The sequence below is a fragment of the Bufo gargarizans genome, chromosome 4 (assembly GCF_014858855.1).
Source record: "Bufo gargarizans isolate SCDJY-AF-19 chromosome 4, ASM1485885v1, whole genome shotgun sequence".
Classification (NCBI taxonomy): Eukaryota; Metazoa; Chordata; class Amphibia; order Anura; family Bufonidae; genus Bufo; species Bufo gargarizans.
In genome coordinates this window covers 481945046-481969925 of record NC_058083.1, presented here as the reverse complement: position 1 = coordinate 481969925, position 24880 = coordinate 481945046, and the positions used below count along the sequence as shown (strand labels likewise).

General features: G+C 41.6%; 1 protein-coding gene across 4 annotated transcripts in view; it reads left to right on the top strand.

Moving 5' to 3' along the window:
- EHBP1 (EH domain binding protein 1) overlaps window positions 1-24880 on the top strand; it is a 357318-nt gene that overhangs the window by 255893 nt on the left and 76545 nt on the right. For 3 of the 4 annotated variants that reach the window (XM_044288819.1, XM_044288820.1, XM_044288818.1), the window contains exons 16-18: window positions 8910-9037; window positions 15277-15415; window positions 22483-22586. In XM_044288819.1, coding sequence (XP_044144754.1) covers window positions 8910-9037; window positions 15277-15415; window positions 22483-22586 — 371 coding nt within the window. Of the gene's footprint in view, window positions 1-5632; window positions 5640-8909; window positions 9038-15276; window positions 15416-22482; window positions 22587-24880 lie in introns of all 4 variants that reach the window. The other variant, XM_044288821.1, reaches the window with a different exon arrangement.

The window sequence follows — 24880 nt, the reverse complement described above, 5'->3', positions numbered from 1 at the left end:
TTAGAATAGTCCAATTTTTTCCTCTTAGCCATTCTTGGGTGTTTTTAGCGGTGTGTTTTGGGTCATTGTCCTGTTGCAAGACCCATGACCTGCGACTGAGACCAAGCTTTCTGACACTGGCTAGTACATTTCTCTCTAGAATTCCTTGATAGTCTTGAGATTTCATTGTACCCTGCACAGATTCAAGACACCCTGTGCCAGACGCAGCAAAGCAGCCCCAGAACATAACAGAGCCTCCTCCATGTTTCACAGTAGGGACAGTGTTCTTTTCTTGATATGCTTCATTTTTTCGTCTGTGAACATACAGCTGATGTGCCTTGGCAAAAACTTCGATTTTTGTCTCATCTGTCCACAGGACATTCTCCCAGAAGCTTTGTGGCTTGTCAACATGTAGTTTGGCATATTCCAGTCTTGCTTTTTTATGATTCGTTTTCAACAATGGTGTCCTCCTTGGTCGTCTCCCATGTAGTCCACTTTGGCTCAAACAACGACGGATGGTGCGATCTGACACTGATGTTCCTTGAGCATGAAGTTCACCTTGAATCTCTTTAGAAGTCTTTCTAGGCTCTTTTGTTACCATTCGGATTATCCGTCTCTTAGATTTGTCATCAATTTTCCTCCTGCGGCCACGTCCAGGGAGGTTGGCTACAGTCCCATGGATCTTAAACTTATGAATAATATGTGCAACTGTACTCACAGGAACATCTAGTTGCTTGGAGATGGTCTTATAGCCTTTACCTTTAACATGCTTGTCTATAATTTTCTTTCTGATCTCTTGAGACAGCTCTTTCCTTTGCTTCCTCTGGTCCATGTCGAGTGTGGTACACACCATATCACCAAACAACACAGTGATTACCTGGAGCCATATATATAGGCCCAATGGCTGATTACAAGGTTGTAGACACCTGTGATGCTAATTAGTGGACACACCTTGAATTAACATGTCCCTTTGGTCACATTATGTTCTGTGTTTTCTAGGGGTACCATCATTTTTGTCCATGCCTGTTTCATGAGTTTATTTTTTTACATAATTCTGTTGAAGCATGGTTGAAAAACAATGTCTGACTTTCATTGGTTAACATTTATAGAATTTTAATTTATTATTACTTTTGTCAGATTAAAGTTATTTCTGTGACCATTGTGACTTTTTCTTTCATTGACCAAAGGGTACCAACAATTTTGTCCACGTCTGTATGTGTGTATATAGTGTATGTGTGTGTGTGTGTGTGTGTGTGTGTGTGTGTATATATATATATATATATAATATGTGTGTGTATATGTGTGTGTGTATATATATATATATATATATATCTATATATATATAGTATGTGTGTGTGTGTGTATATATATATATATATTATATGTGTGTGTGTATGTATATATATATATATAGTATATGTGGTGTGTATATATATATATATATATATATATATATATATGTCAGTAGCTATGAATCCTTCTGTCCATTTTGTCACATATGTAAATGTCCTGCAAGTGTGTATGTATATGTGTATATATATATATATATATATATATATATATTTTTTTTTTAGTCAGTAGGTATGAATCCTTCTGTCCATTTTGTCGCATATGTAAATGTCCTGCATTTTTTAAATCATTTCTAAGTGTGTGTATGTATGTATATATATATATATATATCTGTGGACTGTGGCACAGGACTAACCGGGCACAGGTATAGTACTTTCTCCAGAAATTTGGATAAGTTCATTGGAAGACTGCACTGGGATCAGGATAGCATCCACTGTGTGTTCCTAAGCGCAGGAGACACCAGCGGGTATCACTGTGCTGGAGGATGTGTTACATGGTCAATAGGATTAGAATATTTTTTTAATGGTAAATTCCCTTTAAATTGTGAGTTTGTGTTAGCGTGCTTTCGTTTGTTACAGTTGCATGCTTGCTGTTTGTCTGTTGTTTTGTTGAGGTTTCTTATCACAGGACTTCAGAAGCGGAGACTTTCTGCCTCTGGAGCATATCCTCGGCGGAATGGCAGAGCGTTGGCAGTCCTTTCCTCATAAACACCCAAACTTTGCATTTCTTGCTGGAAACACAGAAGGTTTCTGTAATGGAATATATTGTGGGTCTTTATTTTTTATTTCTGTGTGTACAGTTGTATTTATGTATGACGATGCCTGTGATCACTCTTATCTATATAAGTGTTCAATAGCTAGCATGGAGTACAATGATAATCGGGCCGCGATTATTACATTTATTGTTATTTATGACATGAACAGTCGCTGTGCAGAATAAAGGCTCTGTTCAGTCTATGTATTATCCAAAAAAGTATAGACATGTACTAACACATTGCCAATCGATGTTAGAAAGTTGCACTTTTGACATACACTGGCATCCAGGATGTTTCTGATTTCTGATCAATGGATGTTTCCGTCATTTTGAAGACGACTACTCTATTTGTACCATCAAAACTGCTAGGGTTTTGTCACCCAGCAAATGGCATTTATCATGTAGAGAAAGTTAATACAAGTCACTCACTAATGTATTGTTATTATCCAGATTGCTCCCTTTGCTGACTTGATTCATTTTTCCATTGCATTATACACGGCTTTTATTCAGGGGTTACGACCACCCTGCTTGCACACTATTGGAAAAAGCACCATCCTATGTGCCCTCCCACAGTCCTGGTCACCAGAAAGGCCGGAGCTTTTTTCTATAGTGTGCAAGCACGGCCACTGATGCTGGATGGCAGGATGGTCGTAACCTCTGGATAATGTGATGGAAAACTGAATCCAGCCAGCAAAGGAAGCAATATGGACAATCACAATACATTAGTAAGTGCCTTGTATTAACTTTATCTACAGCATAAATGCCACTTGCTGAAGTGACACAACCCTTTTAAAGGGGTTGTCCAGTCTTGGAGCTAAAAACACTCACCTGTTTGTCGTCCCACTGCTGCTCCGTTCCTGGGCACTTCTCATCCGTTCAAGACCAGGAAGCAGCTTGGTCCCTTTACAGCTGTGGCCAGTCACAGGCATTGATGGTCGTGGCATTTTGACTGGTACATGACTGCTGTGACGTAACATTCAAGCTGCTGGGATTGCTGAGGACGGTCATTGGCAGCAACAATCTCAAAAGATGCTTCCTGGTCCTGCAAGGACCTTAAGCAGCCGGTAATAAAGCAGTAGCGGGACTGCAGACAGGTGACTGGGATTTTTTATGTTCAGGGAGGGACATGGGAGGCCCAATAGGGTTGTGGGCCCCAAAGCTAGAACTCCTTTAACTCCTTGATGAAGTATCTTAAAACAGATGTGAGCAGAAGAAGACACAATGCAGCAGCGGCGCAACCAAGGTAAGTAGGTGTCCACTTATTAAGCCTAAAACTATTTATTTCAAGTAACGCGTTTTAGGACCAGAGGAAGAGGCTGCTCCGGCCCCGAAACACTTTGCTGGATCGACTTGAAATGAAATAGTTTAAAGCGTAATCAGTGACACTTACCTTGGTTGTGCCGCTGCGGCATCCTGTCTTCTGCTCGTCTGATTACTGGTCCACTGCCATGTGTTACCCGGAGGGAGTGCTTGGCTTCACCTTGGTCTCGAGTGTTACTACAGGCTTGAAGTGGTTGTTGTGCCCCCAAGGTGAGAAGCTCTGCCGTAAGGGCCCTTCTCTGCATCCGACGGTCCTCCCTATGAAGCGCTAACGTTTTCTCTTCTAGTTGAAACAAATGTGAACGGAGCCTCAGTACGTTGACCTTTGCAGATTTCCCATAATAATCACCTTCATCTTCTACTTTTTATTTCCGCACATTCAAATTTTTGTGTCTTATACTAAGTGCACACTTTGCAGATTACGTGCTGATTTTTGTGCAGAAAAACCGCACTGTAAAACAGTACCAGCAACGTATATGAGATTAGTCAAATCTCTTGTACACTGTTCTTTTTGGCTCCATGTGGAAACTGACCTGCCGTGCGGATTTTGAAATCTGCAGCTTGTGAATTCTTTGTGCGGTTCTTTTGTGTGGATCTCTCTTATCGATGTAAGGGTGTAATCTGCAGAAAATCCGCATCAAGTCTGCACCAAAAACTGCAAGTATCACAAGTATGGGGGTGAGCAGCCAATAGCAGGCCGCGACAGGGACGAGCCTCCCTAGCATCACGGGGGAAGTATAATCTATATGGAGGGGGGGGGGGCATTTTAGGGGTTGGATAACACCTTTAAAGAGGCGCAGTCACCTCTCCTGTCTGTTTTAGCAGCTACTTGGACTCAACCTGTCAGTCTCGATTATTCCTAATTTACGGTCGATTATAGATTGTAATCCGGATTGTTCTTTTTTTTTTTTTTTTGCTAAATTGGCTAAAAAAAACATATCCAACTAGCCTGGCTATGGTCAGGGTGTCCACTGTAATAACCCCCAAAAAGACAGTATAATACACAGAATGGAGACCATCATCTGTATAACAGCGTCGGCCAAATTACGGTAGAAATCTACAAGATAAATTATTGTTTTACTCGACAAGCTTTGCGTCTACTTACGATATTTAATTCCTTTCCTGCCTCCTAGAGAATGCTATTGGCCATTACAGGAAGGAGATATGAGGGGAGAAAACTACAACTCCCAGCATGTCCAGGCTGTTATTATATGTGATCAGAGGACATTATAGGGAGGAGGTATAAGAGGAGAGAACTACAACTCCCAGCATGTCCAGGGAATTATTATGAGATATCAGAGAATAATACAGGCAGGAGGTATACAAGGAGAAAACTACAACTCTGCGCATTTCCCTGGCTCCCACACTGAATACATCACTTCTCCAATTCATCTTCCACACAAAGCTCCGCCCCTCATGTCACATGACCTCATTACAGGTCCTTCCTTACCACTTCTCCACTGTTGAGCTCCGCCCCCTCCTGCACTGATCATGTGACAGTGACAGGTCCTTCAGCTCTTGTACAGCACTATACCAGAACAGCCTGTGCGGGTCTATTCTGTCCCTGCCACCCACACCTGGATTAATGTCACTGAAGAGACTACATAGCCAACACGCTGGAATAAAGAATGTGATATCACAATTTATTTAATTTTTTTTAAATTGTCACACACTAAAAGGACAAATTATTTGAATTAATTCAATAATTTTTCCAGCCCTAATTCTAGGTAGTAACAATTCTGGAACATCTATTTTTATGATGTGCCATTCCTTTATTATCCCTACTTTAACTTTTGAATGAATTAGCAGTTTGCAATGAAGTTCCAGGAGGGCGTGTCCAGTTGGGGGCGTGTCCCTGCACAATCCGACATTAGCCAATAAATGCTGCCAGTGTCAGACTGTGCAGGGACACACCCCCAGCTGCTGAAACACATCTGAACCTTCATAGCAAACATCTAGTAATTCATTCATAACTTCTAGCAGGAATAATAAAGAAATGGCACAACATGGAGTTAAAAAAACAGATGCAAGGGGGATGGAAGGTGTTGCTAAAACAGACATGTCAGGAGAGGGGACGGGTCCTCTTTAAGCTTCAATGCTGTTGGTAATGAGGAAGGTAGATAGATCCTTCGACATTGGATCAACGTTGGCCAAGGCTGCCATCCCAACATCTAATATTTATGTAAGTGTTCAGTCTTTACCTATTGCCATATGTGAGGTCGAAAGACAGGACCGGCGTGCTGGATTTCAACATGCCCAATCCTTTTTGTTCTCAAAGAGGTCCCTGCTATCTGGTTACTCCCCCATTCAGAAGACATGCATGCCTGGCTGAGCCGAGCGTACATGTGGTTTGGGGGATGATGTGTCAAATGGAAATAGCCGCTGGCTTCCCTTATACCAGGTTTCTGTGGGGGGGGGGGGTTAAAGCAAGTTTACCGTAGCTTTAAGCGCTGTTTTTGCTAAAACATTTTTTCTGCTTTTATGCACATTTTATATGCTGTGGCCATTTGTGTATTGTGAGGATTATGCACTTGGTGGGGGTTTGAGATTATTTGGGAGGTTATGTGGGTGATGCAGTGAGGGATAGTCCTCCATGAGGAGTCTTCTGGCTGGGACCATGGACTTGTACAGGCAGCAAAGAGACGCTCTATGTTCTATAGGTATATAGAATAGGTCCTCAGAGACCATATGGGAATTTTGTTATATACTGTGCACCATCCGGTAGTTAAGAACCCTGCCTGCCCTCTTCATAGTTAGAAGAAAAGGAATGACCCCTGTACCTGACAGCCCCAACCATTTGTGTTCCTAAGGTGGTCATTTGGATTGACAGGTTTGAGCACAGGAATAATTGTAGTCATCGTTAATGACAAGAATAGAACGCAGTTTGTTGTAGTTCTTATGAAAATTTGATCTGTGGTGATGGATGAAATACTCAAGTCTTTTGAAGTGTTTTCCAGGAAACAGAGTTAAACTTTTTAGAATGAGGTTTATCCTTGACTGGATTAGTGACCTTGTCACATTGTGAACCCTCTACCTCTTCACCGCATCCCGGGCAGTTCAGTTTATGGACGACTGTATTAACATCTAAATAGGATAGTTGTGTCCTAAACACTGCGGACTACGTTTCGTTTCTTAGGACTGTATTAGATTAAACGATCTAGTAGGCGATTTGTCGGGAGTGAAACGCTCCTTCCCAGCAATCGCCTGCTCGCTAGCGGAGGAGACTGCTGCTATTACATGTGGCAATCTCCTCCACAGCATGGGGAGGAGTGATCCTTGTGCCATCCCTTATCCCCATACTGACTAGTTGTTTGCTTAAAAATCTGGATTGCCCGATGAACGAGCGTCGGCAGTATATATAACGAGCGCTTCTGCAAATTTTGCATCCATCTTTAATGCATTAATTTAATTGTTTTTTTTTTAAACTCCAACCACTGCAGTGCCCTCAGTTTTTATTATGCCCCCCACTGTGCCCTCAGAATATAATGGCCTCCATAGTGCCTGCAGTATTATAAATGGTCCCCCATAGTACTACCAGTATTTTAAATGACCCGCATATATATAATGTCTTCCCCGTGGCCCCTCCCTTAACTTTGGCCTGGTTACATAGACCAATATTTTCAGCCCAAATATCTTACTCATCTATAGTAAACTGTGGAGTATTTTCTGGTTCCCCTTTGTCACATGTACTTTTCTAAACATGTTTTCAGAATTGAAAAGGTAAGTGTGAAAAGTGTCTAAAAAGCATAATAAATTTAGCACGTGTTATGTACATTTTCGACCCGGCACATCCATCGTTGTTTTAATCCTTGATGATTGCAGGATTTAGATGTTGTTGGCATAGCTGCCTTCAAAAGGAGTGGTGCAGCTCTGTTCACATCACGTTCAGGATGTACACGTATGACGAGTGACGCTGAAAATCTGCCCCAGGCATATGTAACTCTGTGTCTGGACCGGTGCCTTTGTCTGCTATTGACTCCTATTGTAATAAAGAAAAAAAAGTATACCCAATGGTATATGTTCGCAGGATTCCTTGAGGTTGGCACCTTTGGACTTTGCAGTCTGTGGGCATGTCAGCACCACATCAAAGTGCTATCGGTGTATACACCAAATGCATAAATGTGATATGGCCACAGCCTGAGCTGTAGGAACTTTGGGTACATGTCTGTAAATTTACAGTTTTCCTTTTTTTTTTTTTTTTTTTTCATCGTGGTAAGTGGAGTAAAAAATGTTTCACCTTTAAAAAAAATAATAATTATATATATATATATATATATATATATATATATATATATATATATACATATATATATATATATATATATATATATATATATATATATATTTATCATCACTAAAATATCTGTATTGTTACTTTTCTAAAGCACTCCCACACATTTTTTTATTCTCTGATGTGTTAGAAAGGTACATGATGTAAATTGTAGTGAAGGAAATTTTCTTATCAGTGACTATTTGTGAGTTATAACCTCCCTTCTGATCCTCAGCTGTGTCATGTGACCAACACTCTGACTCTCCAAATAGCACAGCATCTTATGTGTGGACAGGAAGTGTATTCCTATGGGAACCTCAATGTCAATCTCATAGGAATGAATAGAGAAGTTACTGACTTCCTGTCCTGTGTCTGTTGGAGATCGGAATGCTGGTCACGTGACACAGCTGAGGATCAGAAGGGAGGTTATAACTCACACATATAGTCACCAGTAAGAATATTGCCTTCACTACCCTTTACATCATGTGCCTTTCTAACAGGTCAGAGAATAACGTTTTTGTGGGACTGCTTCTTCAACCAAATAGCGTGAAGAAAAACCCTAATGTGAACTAGGCTTGTCTGCACCGTGGTGCGGTACTTTTTGTTATAGTCTTGTCATCCCTGGGACACTATATACAGGAGGTAAATCCTGGACAGGTTCCACAGCATTACACGGTTTCTCATATTCAGAGCTGTGATAACACAATTCGAGGCCCTAAAGCAATTAAAACCCCTTTGGTGACACTTCTGAGAAGGAAATCTGATATTTTCCAGGTTAAGTATGTCTCGTGTACTTATGCAACGGCGAAAACATACTGCTAAGAGTCAGCGAACGAATGTACTTGCATACCAAAGTGCGTATGTACGTGTATCTACATGAGAGGCAATGTTTTAATTAACAAAGAGGTGAAAAAGTTCAGTCTCGCCTGGCGCGTAACATACAAAGTGCCATTCAGGTATTGACAGTAAGCCAAGAACAGGCTAATGTGCGAGGTTCTTTTTCGTGAAAGCACTACATAGCGGGCCTGTAGGAGCCTGTACACATCTACCTCTATGTACATCTCAATTTAAGGCTCTCCTGTTACCTTTGCTGGTTGTTGTTTTTTCTCTTTACCTCTTTTTTTCCCTTTTGTTGCTATAACATTGCAGCCTAGGAGGTTGTCAGATGACATATTGCTGAATAATCGCCAAGTCTCAATCTCTCTCCCCCTCTCTCTTTTACAATTTGCATACCTAGCTGGACAAAACGCTAACTCTGTGGACGTCAAGTTGAAGAGACTTCTGGAGTCTCAGCCACAGGTGGCAAACTCCCTGTCAAATGCTGCTCAGAAAACATCACCCGAAGCCTCCGACAGAGACTTCAAGGTGAGTTGGGCTGGCCGATCCGCACGGCTGAGTGTTGGGCTGAATTCCTCCAATAAACCTCTCCACTAGACGATGAACGAGTAACCTATGGTGAAGACCATCTCTACATGCATTATGCATTCACGTTCCCTCCTCCTGTGCAAGTCAGATCTACACGGCAGGTGTAGCAGAGTTGATTTTGTCACGTAACTCTTCCAAGCTTGCACGGTTTGTGCGTCTGGATAATGCACATTGCGATATCGCTCAGCTCTGCTACATCTTAAACCACAGGGTCCATATGCTGACATTGTACCGCGTGCAGCGTCACAAGAAGGCTCCTCTATCCTCGCAGGCACTGAAGGGATTTCTGTGCTGTTAGGGCCCTTCAAACAGTTCTTGTGTCTTCCCTTATGGAAATGCACCATCTGGCAGCATCTTTCATGTTGAAAAAACCATTTACGTGTACAAGCCATATTAAGGTGGAGAGGACCGGTCTCTACAAAGCCCCGAGTGAAGTCATGGAAGTGGCATGTTTAATAGGCTTAGATTAGAAGTGACTGGTTATACCACTGCTGGCTGCACAGAGGAAGGAAGGCCAACAAATGAAACCCGGGCCATAGAGGAACTTTAATTTTAGGGTTTATTTTTAAATTTAATAACACATATTTAATTAGCTCTAAAAAAAAATCTGTTTTATTTGGCCAGTATTCAGGGCTCAGTACATGACATCATCAAGTAAGCGGTGACGTCACCACTGAGGAAGTTACTGTACGCTCCCCTGCACAATCTGTTTTTATGCTGCTCATTAATTTGCATACACACATGTATACAGCGTCTGTGAGCGTGTGTGTGTGTATGTGTGTGTATATATATATATATATATATATATATAGACACACACACAATATAATCTATATAATGCATATTAGATATCCATATATGTGATATATATATTTATACCGTATAAGGAAATATTCAATATTTAAAAATATTAAATCTGTATACATTATATAGATTGCGTACACATTTAACTTATTATTATGGGGTATGTATATATATATATATATATATATATAGTGTGTGTGTGTGTGTGTGTGTATTATTATTTTTTGTTTTGTTTTTCCTGAAAGTATTGTGAAGGCTTCACTTTGTGTCTAACATCTAAAAGAAATATTTATATATACAAGTATAAAACGGTATTCATTATATAGATGATCATTTGTCTGTATACACGCTTAGTGTGATGTACATTATTATGTATACTATTTTTGCGGAGTACAAATGGAAGAGGAGGAGAGCAGATCCTGTCAGTATCATGATGGCTCCACTTTGCATGCAAGATGTTAAAGATATAAAAATATGCATCACCTAGATGAAGATATAAAAGTTAGAAATATATCCATCACCTCCACTTTGTGTGTAAGATATAAAATATATCTAAAATAGGTAAAAATATCCATCATCTAGATGATTAGGCATCATGTATGTATTAGTGTGGTTTATATAGTTATACGGAGTACAGAACTAAGAGGAGAACCTGTCAGTATCATGAAGATAGAAAGAAATATAACAAATATTTTTAAAAAAAACAACAACATTGCATACATGATTGTATGAATAGATTTAAGTTTTTTTGGATGGTATTTATTTCTGAGGAGGAGAGGAGAACCTGTCAGTCTGATGATGGCTCCACGTTGTGTATAACTTTTCACCCACCTGCAGGTTGTTAGGGGACTCCATTGCTGACTGAAAGGATTTCCTTCTTCTGGATAGAGGAGCCCTTTGAAGTCCCAATACAATGACTTTCATTGCTTCCCTTGGCCCGTCTGTTCCAATAAACTGGTGATGAAAGTCTGCAGATCTAGCACCAGAAGAGTTTGCCTGCCCCACAACAAAAGGGGGGCGCCCAGATTAGGCCCATCTACGTTATTTTTTTTTTTATTATTATTTACAGGGGGGGGGGGTGTTTATGTAGTGTGTTTGTGCCTGTCCGATGCAGCGTGCAGGTTTTTTTTTTTTGTCATCCAGTGCTAGTTTTAATGTAAAATGAAGCCAGAGCGGGATTAATACAATGAATTGAAAAGGCTAACTGAATTAGTGGGCTTAACGGAATACATTTGTAAAGTGGCAGAAGTCCTTGCCCATACAAAGATTTCTGAAAATGGGATTTAGTGGCTAATCGGACTGATAGTTAGCACATTGCTCGGCTTAGAGGAACTGCTAAGGTTTTATTGTTTTGTTGGGTTTGCAGGGGGGGGGGGCAGTAAAGGGTTAAAATCTTAAAGCTGCATGTGTAGGTGCAAAATTTTTGGAATGCATGTAAAATGAAAAAAATAAAAGTTTTTATTTTTTATATGTAAACCTATGCACAGGGGCCCCCTCATGCATTATACATGCAGGAGATATAGCTAATGGTTATCCCGGTATTCATTTCACAGGACTTGGCTCCACGGGTTTGTTTGGGTGGCAACAAACATTTGAGGAGATTCAGCCTGTGAGACCGATACCTACTTAGAGGAAGGGACGACGTGGTCATTGACCCTCTTTGCCTCGTGCCGGCTTGTGTTTATTAATGCATTTCTTGTCCCTTTACACCCGCCGTTGCTGTTTTCTGCCTTTTGCTGTTTGTTGCACTTTTGCCGTGTGATGTTTTCAGTAGGCAGCAGGTTTTATTTCAGGGGGTGGGCATGGTTTTTTTTTGGCATTCGCTTTGGCTTGTACGCTAGCGGTAATAATAAAATCCAGTTTTTACACGTTGATAAATACTCCAGTGTGCGTTTGCGGGGAAGGATAAACTGTTACCTTCCCCAGAGGGTTCAGCGTCCCTGGCCCCCTCTAGGCTGGAGAATAGGCTGCTGGGAGAACGCGCTCATTATTGATTGTCTCAATGCAGAGGAAGGGCAAAGTCTTGGTAGCTTTTGATAACCAGTTTCAGCATTCAGCAGGCTTAGTTATTAGTCATGCATCTTAGGCTTCCCCTATTTACTTCCAAAACACTTAATAAAAATAATAAAAGATTAGGTGTAAAATGAAATATTTGTTTGGTACACAGGGCCTCGGTATCTGCAGCTTCCACACACTACTCCGGTTTTAGCCTTCTGGGATCTTTTACGTTGATAGACCCCGTTTTGAATTTGCTACCAGTATTAGCATTGGAAGCCGTAGGGAAAAAAAAAAAAAAAAAAACACAACAATTGTCGGCGTAAAGGGCTTACCTATAAATCTGGCTTTGGAAAGGTATAGCTGATGAAATGCAGTTCAGTAGGGCTGCATTCTAATCCCACCTTTCAGACTTCATACAGCATTACTGGTTTATCTGAATGGGCATAAAATTAGAAACTAGTTCTTCTTGTTGTACAAGTCGATGGGACTGGAAGACGATAGAATCCCTCCCCGGTAGGGTTGCAGCGAAAGGGGAAGAGATTAGCAATTGATATCAATCGCCTTCTGAATCTATGCAGCTGCATGAAAGCATCATAGTGGATGCTGAAAGCTCAGGCCGTGGGTTAAATTTCTTAGGAATTTGTGGTGTTTTGTGCTAGGGCAGTGAATTAAGTCATTTAGGAAAATAGTTTGGCTTTTATGAATTTTTTTAATGCGCGGAATGAATAATACAGATGTGTACGTGGATTACAGCAGTCGATACAAATTTTGGAAATAATTTTATAAACTTATTGATAGCAGGATTTTTTTTGTAAAATGTAAAAAAAATATGTGAGTTTTTGATATAAGGCTAGGACTCTACTCACATATATTGTGTTTTTTTATTTGTTTTTTTTATATACATATAATTTTCCTCTCTGGTAGCGCCCCCTGCTGTCTGTCCTTGTAGTGCACCTTCTCCTGCGTTCAGAGGTGGACTGACATGCTCAGTAGCCTCCTTTTTCTAGTGCCAGGATAGTGATCTCATAGAGAAGCAGATGACGAGGTCCAGACATTCATTCATCCCTACTTCTAAATACGTAGCTATATCTCTCTCTAGACAACGGCAAATAAAATTGCGGGTTACGTATCATAGGAACCTTTGCAGCCATTTGTGAGGGCCTTTTCTTTATGCAGGGGAGGAGGGGGTTAAAGCCTCTTTCACACGACCGTATGGCTTTGCGGTCCGTTTTTCACGGATCCGTTTGTCTGTTTTTTTTGTTTCCATTGTGTTTCCTTTTTCGTTCCGTTTTTCTATATTGCATATACTGTAATTACATAGAAAAAATTGGGCTGGGCATAACATTTTCAATAGATGGTTCCGGAAAAACTGAACGGATACCGAAGACATACGGATGCATTTCCGTATGTGTTCCGTTTTTTTGCGGACCCATTGACTTGAATGGAGCCACGGAACATGATTTGCGGGCAATATCTTTTAACGGAACAGAAATACGGAAACGGAATGCATACGGAGTACATTCCGTTTTTTGGGCAGAACCATTGAAATGAATGGTTCTGTATACGGAACACAAAAATAAACCTGTAAACGGAAAAAAACGGTCATGTGAAAGAGGTCTAACCAGGACAAATTGCAGTGCATCCTGGGAGAGACAGGTGCTTGATGATCTGCTGCCCACCCACAGAAAGGGAGGAAAGTCCTCTGGATAAGCAGATGAGTAAAAAAATGTACATTCTTGGGATAACCCCTATCATGGACATAGCCACGACAGCTAGAAAGAAAACAATGTTTGCTTTGCTTGCTGCATTCGGACAACTAGAAGATGATGCGCCATGAAAGTGAGGTTCAGGTTGCACAGCGCTATTTCTTTTTCCCATTTCATGATTTACTGGCTTTAACTAGAAGACATTAAGACCCATTTGAAATGGTTTATTTAACATTGAAATACCCTTTTAAATTAAAACTTATAGCATACTGCTTTGCAGTGAATAGTTATGGACATGCCATCGAAACTCCACCAAACGTAGACCTGGTTTCTAGAAGTCAAGCTCGTCTTAAAGGGCATCTGTCAGCAGATTTGTCCCTATGACACTGGCTGACCTGTTACATGTGCTCCTGGCAGCTGAAGGCATCTGTGTTGGTCCCATGTTCATATGTTCCTGTATTGCTGAAAAATATGAATTTTTAATATAAGCAAATGAGCCTTTAGGAGCCACGGGGCGTTACCATTACACCTAGAGGCTCTGCTTTTGCTGCAACTGCCGCACATTGACTCCCACTCTGTTCTGGTGCTTAATCTGCAAATTACTAGTAAAGGTATTTGGAGGAGGATACCTCTGCCTTCTTCAGTGGGCATCTTCTCCCTGGTAGTGATGCTGTCCAGTCGTTGCAGAGAACAGCAGATATTTCCCAGCCAACTCCATTTTGACCAGAGGAGAAGACTCAACAAGCAGAAGAGAAGAGGAACCGAAGATCTGACACACAGACTCGAAGATCCAGAGCTCGGATTTTCGGTTCCTCTTCTCTTCTTTCTGTCACGTCTTCTCATCAAAGTCAAAATGGTGTCAGTTGGGAATGACTTGCTGTTCTTGCGAGACTTTGTAAATCTCGTGCGAACAGGACATCTTCTCCGTAGCTTCACAGTCCGCAGCGACTGGACAGCGTCACAACCATGGAGAACGAGACGTCCACATAGGAGGGCAGAGGTCTTCTCCTCCTGGTACCTTTACTAGTAATTTGCATAAGAGCACTGGAGAGAGGTGGCTATTGGGGGGGAAAAAAAATATATAATTTCCTTTATGAGGGACAACTGCAAGAGGTATTAGGTGAAAAAAAATGGTGACAGGCGCTCTTTAAGTAACAATCCTGTAGAACTTCTTGATTAAACAGTGTCCGGCTGTGTAGGGACACACAAGGTGAATGTCAATATACTTATACATTTCCAGGGGTAATAACAGAGCAACACGAAAAGTTGTAAGAAAAAAAATATAGTTCAGAATAGTTATTTTGTGGGGGACACAAGATTCACCAAAACAGACATGTCAGAGGGGGGACTTGGTGTAGGCTTTTTGTCATCTACATGTTAATATGCCAGATCTTCTTGTCATTATGATGGTCCTGTGGTGCCTTGCAGCTCTGCGGCCCTAGGTTCAAATCTGAGTAAGGGCAGCGTGGAGTTTGTGTGTTCTCACCATGGTTGTACGGGTTCCCTCAGGTTCCTCCCGCACTGCAAATATATGATGTACCGATAGGAAATTATATATATTGTGAGCTCTACTGGGGACAGTGATGATCATGTGTGTACAGCGCTCAGGAATATGTTGGTGCTGTATAAATCAGAAATTAAAATGATTTAATATTGCTTTCTGTTAATTAGAATGGTACCGAAGAATCTGGTGCGGACAGACAGCACAAATCTTCAGATCGTTTCAAGAATCCCGTCATGATCAACAAAGATTTAACAGTCAGGAAAATAGAACTAGAGTCCTACAGTCAATGGGTGGAGATCTGTCCAGGTACTGGAAGTTCTGGTTTCATTTTATATGGTGCTTCCTGACAAGTTAATTAACTGGACATTTTTTATTTACTCGAGACCAGTAATTGTCATCCTTATTACCGTAGGAGAACACGTGTAAATTTCTGCCACTTTCAGGGTAACTCCCAATTCCATTCTACTTCAATGTGACTTGGTTTAGAAAGAAAAAAAGGATTCTATGCTTTATGCCCAGCAAGACTTTCTGGCCCTGATATGTTGGCTGTTTTGCCTGACATATTTAAAGGGGTAATTGGTCCCCGCCGATCCTGAGAAGGAGCCACAGCATTGATTTAAGGGGATATCCGACTCTTTATAACTTATAACCTATTCTCTGGATCAGCATCTGATCGGTGCTCTTCCGTGTGCACCAGTGATGTCACGACTAAGGATGAGCGAATCGACTTCAGATGCTTCATCTGAAGTCGATTCGCATAAAACTTTGTTGTAATAATGTACAGAGTGAGCGCTCCGTACAGTATTAGAATGTATTGGCTCCGATAAGCCGACTTTATTACTCTCACGAGTCTCACGAGACTTTGGGTAATAACTTCGTAAATTAATTTCTACTGTAAATAAAGCCTTTGTACCGAACTCTGGTTCGGTTCCAAGGTACCACTCCAATTCCCAGCATGTGCCATTGATTTTTATGGGAGTTCGGAGAAGAGTAGAGCAAGTGTGCATGCTGGGAGTTGTAGTTTCACAACAGCTGGAGTGCCAGAGGTTGCCTACCCCTGCTCTAGCGGACTCTTTGTGGGCAACAGTCCTCTAGACCAATAGAGATTCTTTTGCCCTGGTTGGTAACAGGTTCTTTTCCCGCCACCATTAGGGATTTGTTCCCTTAGATTTCCATTGCTTTAACCACTTCCCAACCGCCCATTGACTATAAACGTCCTGGGCGGTCAGGTTGATCTCAAGAACGTCCTTTCAGAGATGGCAGCTGCTGAGCGGGGGGCACACTGTCAGTGAAAGCAGGGCACCTCAGAGAGAAGGCAGGGACTGTACCCAGGTGTCCCTGCCTTCTAGATCGCCGTATACACACCGCTAAACAAGCGATGTGTATACAGATCAGGAAGCGCTATGCACTGAGGCTGTACAGCTTGGTATACTGCTGTACAGCCTCTTTGGGGGGTGTATTTCCCCTGTAACTGGGTCTACTATGTCAGCCCCAGTTACAGGAGAAATCAATAGTAAAAAAAAAAATGTCTCCCAGAGGTCTTGTATGACCTTATGTGGGACATTTAGTGTAAAATAAAAAATTAAAATAATAAAGTCACATGTAAAAATAAAAAATCCCCAATTAAAGGGGTTGTTTCAAGTCATCAAGTTATATTTGTTATGTGCATGACATTGATATAAGTAACTTACTAATGTAGATGATTTAGCAGAAATGGCTCTGGTCCCCACTATCTTACTTCTTCGTCCTCTTTATACACTGCTCGTCTCCAGGGGTTACGCAGCAGCTCCCATTCCCGTCCACCTCACTGTCATTCTCTCCTGTAAGATGCAAATGGCAGCGATCACTTAAAGGGCTTCCGTCACCCCACTAAACTGATTTTTATTTTTTTTGTGTACTTATAATCCCTATCCTGCGACGTCTTCTCTTTTGGTGACGTCATTGGCGCAGGCGCACTGAGGGAGTGCTGAGGAGGCGAGCCTCCTTATCTCAGAGCGCCTGCGCCGAATCAACACAGGCGCGCGATTTTTAAAATGCTGACAGGGCCAGCCGGAGGAGGAGATCGCGGCTGGCCCTGTCAATCAACAAGAGGAGGGGGCGGTTTTCTGCGGCTGCTACCAGCAAGTAGATGCCCTACTTGCTGGTAGAAAGGTAATTAGCATATCATAAAAGTATGTTTTTTGCAAAATCTACTGAACGAAAATGATTAATAACATAAGGTATAGCAATATCGCAGGATAGGGATTATAAGTACACAAAAAAAAATAAAAAACTGTTTAGTGGGGTGACAGAAGTCCTTTAACATAGGTTGTTATGATCTGTACAGGGTCTGCTCCGCTGAGACTGCTAGTGTTTCAGATAGTCTATCAGCCTCACGAGCGTGCACGTGTAGTCAAGGGGCAGGATTATATTATCCCGGCGCCTCATGCCTGCTCCATCAGTCACAGCAGAGGTACCACCCCCCACTACAGCTCAGGAAGTGCCCCAGGAGCTGTGCACTGAGGACTGAAATAAGGAGGTGAGACAACCCCTTTTAGTTACAAAAAAAAATTAAAATATAATTTTATTTTTTGGGTATTGCCGTGTCCGTGACGGCTGGCTCTATAAAAATATCTCATGATCTACCCCATCAGGTGAACGCTGTAAAAAAAAAAAAAAAAAAAAAAAAAAAAAATTGCCAAAACAGATTTTTTTGTTGCCTCAGTAGCAATAAAAACGTCACCACATCCCACAAAAAATGAGCCCCCACACAAGACCATAGCCATAAAAATGTAAAAAAATATGGCTCTAAGAAAATTGCAACACAAATACATGATTTATTCTTTTTTTTTTTAAATGCTCTTATTGTGTAAAAAATTTAAATAGACATATTTGGTATTGCCGCGTCTGTAACAACTGGCTCTACAAAAATATCACATGATCTACCTCATCAAGTGAACGCCGTAAAAACAAATAAATTACTCCAAAACAGCATTTATTTTTTTTTTGCTGCTTCACCTCCCAAAAAAACACAATACCAATCAAACAAAAAGTCGTATGTAGCCCAAAATGGTAGCAATAAAAAATTTCACCTCATCCCACAAAAAACAAGCCCTCACACAAGACCATAGCCAGAAAAAAAAAACAAAAAAACCTGGCTGTAAGAAAAGGGGCAACACAAAATCATGATATTTTTTTTAATAAAAATGTTCTTATTGTGTAAAATGGAAAAAGAAAAAACTAGACATATTTGGTATCGTTGCGTCCGTAACGACCGAATCTACAAAAATATCACATCTACCCTATCAAGTGAATGGTATAAGAGAAAATATATAGAAAAATGACACCAAGCAGCTCTTTTTGTGAGTTCACCTCCTAAAAAATCTGATAAAAAGCTACCAGAAAGCCAAATGTACCCCAAAATGGTGCCAATAAAAACTACAGCTTGTCCCGCAAAAAAATAAGTCCTCACACAGCTCAGTCAATAACAAAAAAAAAAAAGTTATCACTCTTAAAAACCATGACAGAAAATTCCATGTTAGAAAATCCAGATGCTGCTTCTTCCCTTCTGAGCCCTGGCGTATCCCCAAATTACGGACACAATTGGGGTGTTACTGTGTTCAGGAGAAAATAGGTAGCAAATTGTGGGGGATATTCTCTGGTTCTTTTTAGTGAAAAAAAAATTGGGCCTAAAGCAAAATTTTCTTGTAAAAAAAATGGAATTTTTCACTTTCACAGCCAAGGGTTATAAATTCTATGAAACACCTGTTGAGTCAAAGTGCTCACTACACACCTTAAAAATTCCTTTGGTGGTGTAGGTTACAAAATGTGGTCACTTTTTGGGGGTTTTCACTGTGGGAATACCTGAGGGTCTCTTCAAATACAACATAGCGCCCTAAGACCATTCCAGCAAAATCTGCCCTCCAAAGATCATATGGCACTCCTTGCCTTCTGAGCCCTGCCGTGTGCCCATACAGCGGTATAAGACCACATGTCGGGTGTTCCTGAAAACTGCAGAATCAGGGTAATAAATACTGTGGTTTGTTTTGTTGTTAACCCTTGATGTGTTACTGGAAAAAAAATGAAAAATCTGCAACAAAAAGTGAAAGCCTGTCATCAGGCAAAACGGATCCGTTTTTTTGTTTTTTTTTTCATTTTTAAAGGTCTGCGCATGCGTAGACCGGAAGGACGGATCCGGCATTCCGGTATTTTGAATGCCGGATCCGGCACTAATACATTCCTATGGAAAAAAATGCCGGATCCGGCATTCAGGCAAGTCTTCAGTTTTTTTCGCCGGAGATAAAACCGTAGCATGCTACGGTTTTCTCTTTTGCCTGATCAGTCAAAACGACTGAACTGAAGACATCCTGATGCAAACTGAACGGATTACTCTCCATTCAGAATGCATGGGGATATGCCTGATCAGTTATTTTCCGGTATAGAGCCCCTGTAACGGAACTCTATGCCGGAAAAGAAAAACGCAAGTGTGAAAGTACCCTAATACCTGTGGAATCCTTAAAGAGTTAACAACATTTCTAAAACCAGTTTTAAATAGTTTGAGGGGTGTAGTTTTAAAAATTGTGTATTTATGGGTGGTCTGTATTATGTGAGCTACTCAAAATGACTTCAGAACTGAACTGGTCCTTAAAAAAAATAATCGTAAAAATTTCAAAAATTGCTTCTAAAGTTCTAAACCTTTTAACGTCCTAAAAAAGACAAAAAAATTAATTGCCAAAATAAAGTAGACATATATGCTGAATGTTAATTAGTATTTCATGAGGTATCACTATCTGTCTTAAAAGCAGAGAGATTCAAATTTAGAAAACAGTGACAGTTTTCCAAATTTTCGTTAATTTTGGGATTTTTTTTATAAACAAAGGTGAAATATATTGACTCAAATTTACCATTAGCATTATGTACAATGTGTCACGAGAAAACAGTCTCAGAATGGCTTGGATAAGTGAAAGCGCTCCAAAGTTATTGCCACATAAATTGACATATGTCAGATTTGCTAAATTAGGCCTGGTCAGGAAGGGGGCAAATGGCCCGGATGTGAAGTGGTTATTGGGCAGAAAAGTGTAATCTGTTCCTACTTCTTCCAAAAACCATAAACATGATAGTCTTATTAGACGTCTATGGGATCGGTTCGGATCTGTTGCATGAAGGATCTGTCATAATGTACTCGTAGGCTATGTGCACACCGCCCTGTTTAACCGTTCTGTTAGTTTTGATGACAGGACTAGCACAGCATGCAGACAATTCTTGCCATCAAATGGACGGGAACCGTGTTGAACGGACATACGACAAATCCGGCACATCATTGCGTTTTTGTGATGGCCAGTTGACAGTGTTCGCCAGCGAACACATGCGATCTGCCATCTTTACTGACAAGTCCGGCGAGGCACAGGTAAGTCCTTACCTGTGCCTGTGCGCGAGCTGGTCTGAAATGAAATGCGGTCTCCGGGTGCAGGCAGTTCCGAGAACAGCCTCCGGGGGAAGGGGGGGAAGCCTCAGCTGAAGGACAACCACCTACATTCTATGAGTACATGACAGACAGACTTTGACAGATGAAAGCTCTAGCTCATTGGTCAGTATGGGCTTCACAATTTTTTATTTGCTATCTGAAGTTAAAGGGGTTGGCCACTTTCTGGCTACTGTTTACCAATGTGTATGTAAGACGACTATATGGCACTTACTAATATAGCCTTTATTGGTATATTCGGTGCCATACCTATATCTCATACGCCATGTCCCCTTGTTGGGCAAATCTTCTGTGCTGTGCACATAGAGGTCCTGTCTATAAGATGGCCGCTGATGGAGGGTCATGTGATCAGATACAACGCTCAGCCGTCTCTATTCTTATGGAAAGGACCGGGCTGCACAAAATACTTGGTTCACAGGGGGGTATACCTTATGAAATATAGAAAATGCTGCAGAATATCAGCAAAGGCTATATTACTGAGTGCCATGTAGTCATCTGTCAGACACATTGGTCACTAGTAGCCAGAATGTGGACAACCCCTTTAAAGCTGAAGAGACCTATTTATCAAAACTGTCTAAAGAGCAGGCCTTGGTGCTCATTCCAGCCAATCACAGTGCAGCGTTTGTTTCCAAACTAGTTTAAGAAATGAGAGCCGAGCTCTGATTGTTGGCTATCAACACAGAAACCTGTGATAAATGAGGCCCCTAGTGGCTATATTTGCATCTTTGCCATAATAACGTTCCCTTATGTCCTGCCAGTAACCCATCTCGTCATGTTTCCTTAAATTTTAAGGACACGACGTGGTCGCGTGGCGCTTGTGATGTGGCTGGACTGCGTTCAAGTACTGCACGTTCCCAGCACAATCTTATTAAAGAGGGCCTGTCGCCCCTCCTGACATGTCTGTTGTAGTAACTACATGTAATAACAATTCTGGAGCATCTTTTCTTATTACCTTGTGCGTTGCCGTTCTTGTATTATTCCTGCTAGAAGTAAATTGCAAGCAGTTTGCAGTAAAGGTACTGCTGGGTGTTACCAGAAGCAGGTGTGTCTGACTCTGTCCAATCAGTGCTGCTGGTGTCAGACTGCACAGCGACACACCCCTAACTGGTAACACCCATCTGTACCTTTACCGCAAGCTGCTGACAATTCATTTATAAACTTCTAGCAGAATTAACAGAGGGATAGCACGACATAGAGTCTTAGGAATAGGTGCCCCAGAATTGTCATTACATGGGGAATACAAGCAGTTACTAATACAGACATGTCAGGAGAGGGGACAGGTCCTCTTTAAAGGTTAGTTGGTCTGTATGGTTATCGGCCGAGCGGTATTGAAGCGGTATAGACCGACTAAACAGTGCAGTCTCATTCGTTTTATTAGAACCTGCCGACGGCCGCACAGTACTTGATCACAACGTGGCTGCATCTAAAGAACCACATGAATCTGCCATGTGGTCGTACCCTTAGGCTACCTACACACAGATGCGGGTTTTAAAATAGAAAATCCATGCGGTTTTCTGTGTGCGTTTCTGCACCAAATACACTGCATGTATTACTTGCACGTTTTGGCGTGAATATTATGCTGACAAATTCCGCCCTAAAAATCGCACAAAGAATTGACATGCTGTGGATTCGAAAATCCGCACAGCAGGTCAATTTCCGCACAGACAAATAAAACATTTTTTTTTTGTCTAATTCCATCCAGTTTGCTGATATGTATTACTTTGCTGTGTTCCACACGAGAATCCGCGCTGAAAAACCGCACGAGAATCGGCAAGGTGTGGCCTTAGTGTTTCTTTACCGCAAGTCAAATTTAATCAGCGCTAACTGCTCGTACACTTGTGCGGAGTCGGATCCTCATCCTCCGACCAGAATATAATGGAGGCTCTCCGGCTTCTGTTTATTTATTTTGCAGAGATGAAAAGGCAGAGATCAATGCAGGAGGACACAAGACGCGGGCATGAAGGAGCCGTGATAACCGAGACCCAGAAGAAGCCCTCAGAAGATGAAGTGCTAAATGTATTTCACTTTCCCCTCTCTCTGCCCTATTTCATGATTGCTGATAATTCTCCCCTGCATGGGAAAATTGTGCTTTTATTTGTTAAAAATGAGATGTTAGGGTTTTTTATATATTTTTTTCTCTTTTCGGAGATGTCAATCTCTGTTGCATTGAAATCTCTGTAAGAAAGGGCGCAGCGCTGAATTAGTCTGCACCAAGGTGATAATTGTCAGATAAAAAAAAAAATGAGTTTTTCTCACTTGCAAAAAAATCCCCCCCCCCCCTCTTGTTTGAGGCGTTGCCATTGAGGGCACTTCCCTTCCAAAGATGCCAATATTGATCTTGCAGGAGGATTTTAATTATTACAATGGAAGATACGGCAGTGCTGCAGTTAGAGGGACAAGTCACAGGAGACCTGCTCGATTTTTCCCAGCCAACCCATTTTGTTGACTTGGGTTAATGGGTGTTCAACCTTTCCATTATCCAGATCAGCCGTGAATTACCAGCTGAATGATGTTTGCATTAATATAATATATATGGTAATTTCTTCACTTAATTAACGGGGAGGTTCAGCTCAGTAGGAGTATGGGCTGATCATGTGTAAAATTGATTTGCGAGGGAAATATTTAATAGACCGCGGGGAGAAAGCAGCATTTGATGGACAGCTGTGTGGGGACGGATAGAGGAAGGAACACGCTGGAACCTGTGTCTTTCCCAGCATGCCTAGCCGGAGTTTGACAGCGACCATTCACTGTGTGTAATTTGACAAATTGGCTTCCTTGTCTTTATTTCTGCGGAGGAGACTGTCTTTGACGGTGTCCTGACCAAAGGTTATATAAAGAAAAAAAAAAACACATTCCCAACTTGAGTTTCACAGGAAAGCGATTTTTTATCTCCTAATTTGGCAAATGTAGTTCTTGATGTCTGGAGTAGGGATGAGCGAACTTGTGTGTTCGGGTTATCTAAGAATACCGTCATGGATTCTGCTACCACAGACCATACCTTATGGCCCATGGTAGCAGAATCCATAGCCTAATTCTTCGATAACCCGAACTTGAAAACAGAAGTTCGCTCAACACTAGTCTGGAGTAATCAGTCGTGCTCGCGCTCATAGGCGCTGTAATGGACTGTGGTGTAATCGGTGCTATTGACTGTAAATCAATAGAATAATACAAACCCAGATTTCCTGTGCAACACGAGGTACTGTCCTAAAAACCTGGGTAGAATATTGTGCTTCATCTATGATTTGGTGGCAGTGAATCTGAGAACAAGTAATGGTCATCCATCACTGACTTTTCGAGTGTAGTTCATCACCATGACTCACATGGACCCTGAAGGTTGAGGTATGGGGCGATGGAATTTTTCTCCATTCTACTGATTATGAGAAACTGCTATGGGAGTTCCGAGAACAGCCAAGCAAGTGTGCATGCTGGGAGTGATAGTTTCACCACAACTGGAGTGTTGTACATACAGGTCTCCATAGCGTCTCGTCCTGCACCCGAGGAGTATGGCAGAGTTGGGTTGAGAGCTTCATATGGTAGATGACAGAAGACTGTATTAAGGTAGTGACAGAATATAGAGCATAGCTGTGAGTATAGTTATATATATGTACAAGAGCTTCTTCCTGTCCGCAACGGATAGCATAAGAACCCATAGGAGTAAGTTGTCCTATTCACATAGAGCACATCCCACTTTAGCCACTGTCTCAAGGACCTGGAGACTAAAGGTTCTGCAAAGATACACAGGTCCCACTGCTGTATTATAAATCACCCAAGTGTGGCGGCCAAAACAGATGCGGTTTTTAATATGGACATAAGGAATAAGCTCATAGTGAGATTTATTTTCCAGTTGCTCCCAAACTCCAAAATGGCAAACCCTGCAGAGGGTCTCTGGCTCGCCCCTCTCCCTATATAATTATTAACAGTTTGGGGAGCCCATTCTAGTCAGTAACTGACTGTAAACCCCATATACCAAGCGCCTATTTGGTTCTATCGTGATGTAATTCAGTCCTCGGCTGGTCCCTTGTATCAGATCTCCTAATAGGCCTATCCCAGCAGTTCAGATTGGTGGTGTCAGACATGACAGAGCGGCCGGCGCTGCTTTGTGCAGCCGCCGTCTCGGTAATGGATAACACCTTGCAGTGCATAGCACTTCTGTTCTAGCCAGCTGTGTGCGTAAACAAGATTATATTGTACACGCCGCCGTCCTCATCAGCCGGCTTACCCCTATCCTCCCGTCAACTGCGGAGTAGTGCTGGCTTCATCCAGTGTTTGAATACATGATATGGGAATTATTGCCGGAATTTTATGCCTTT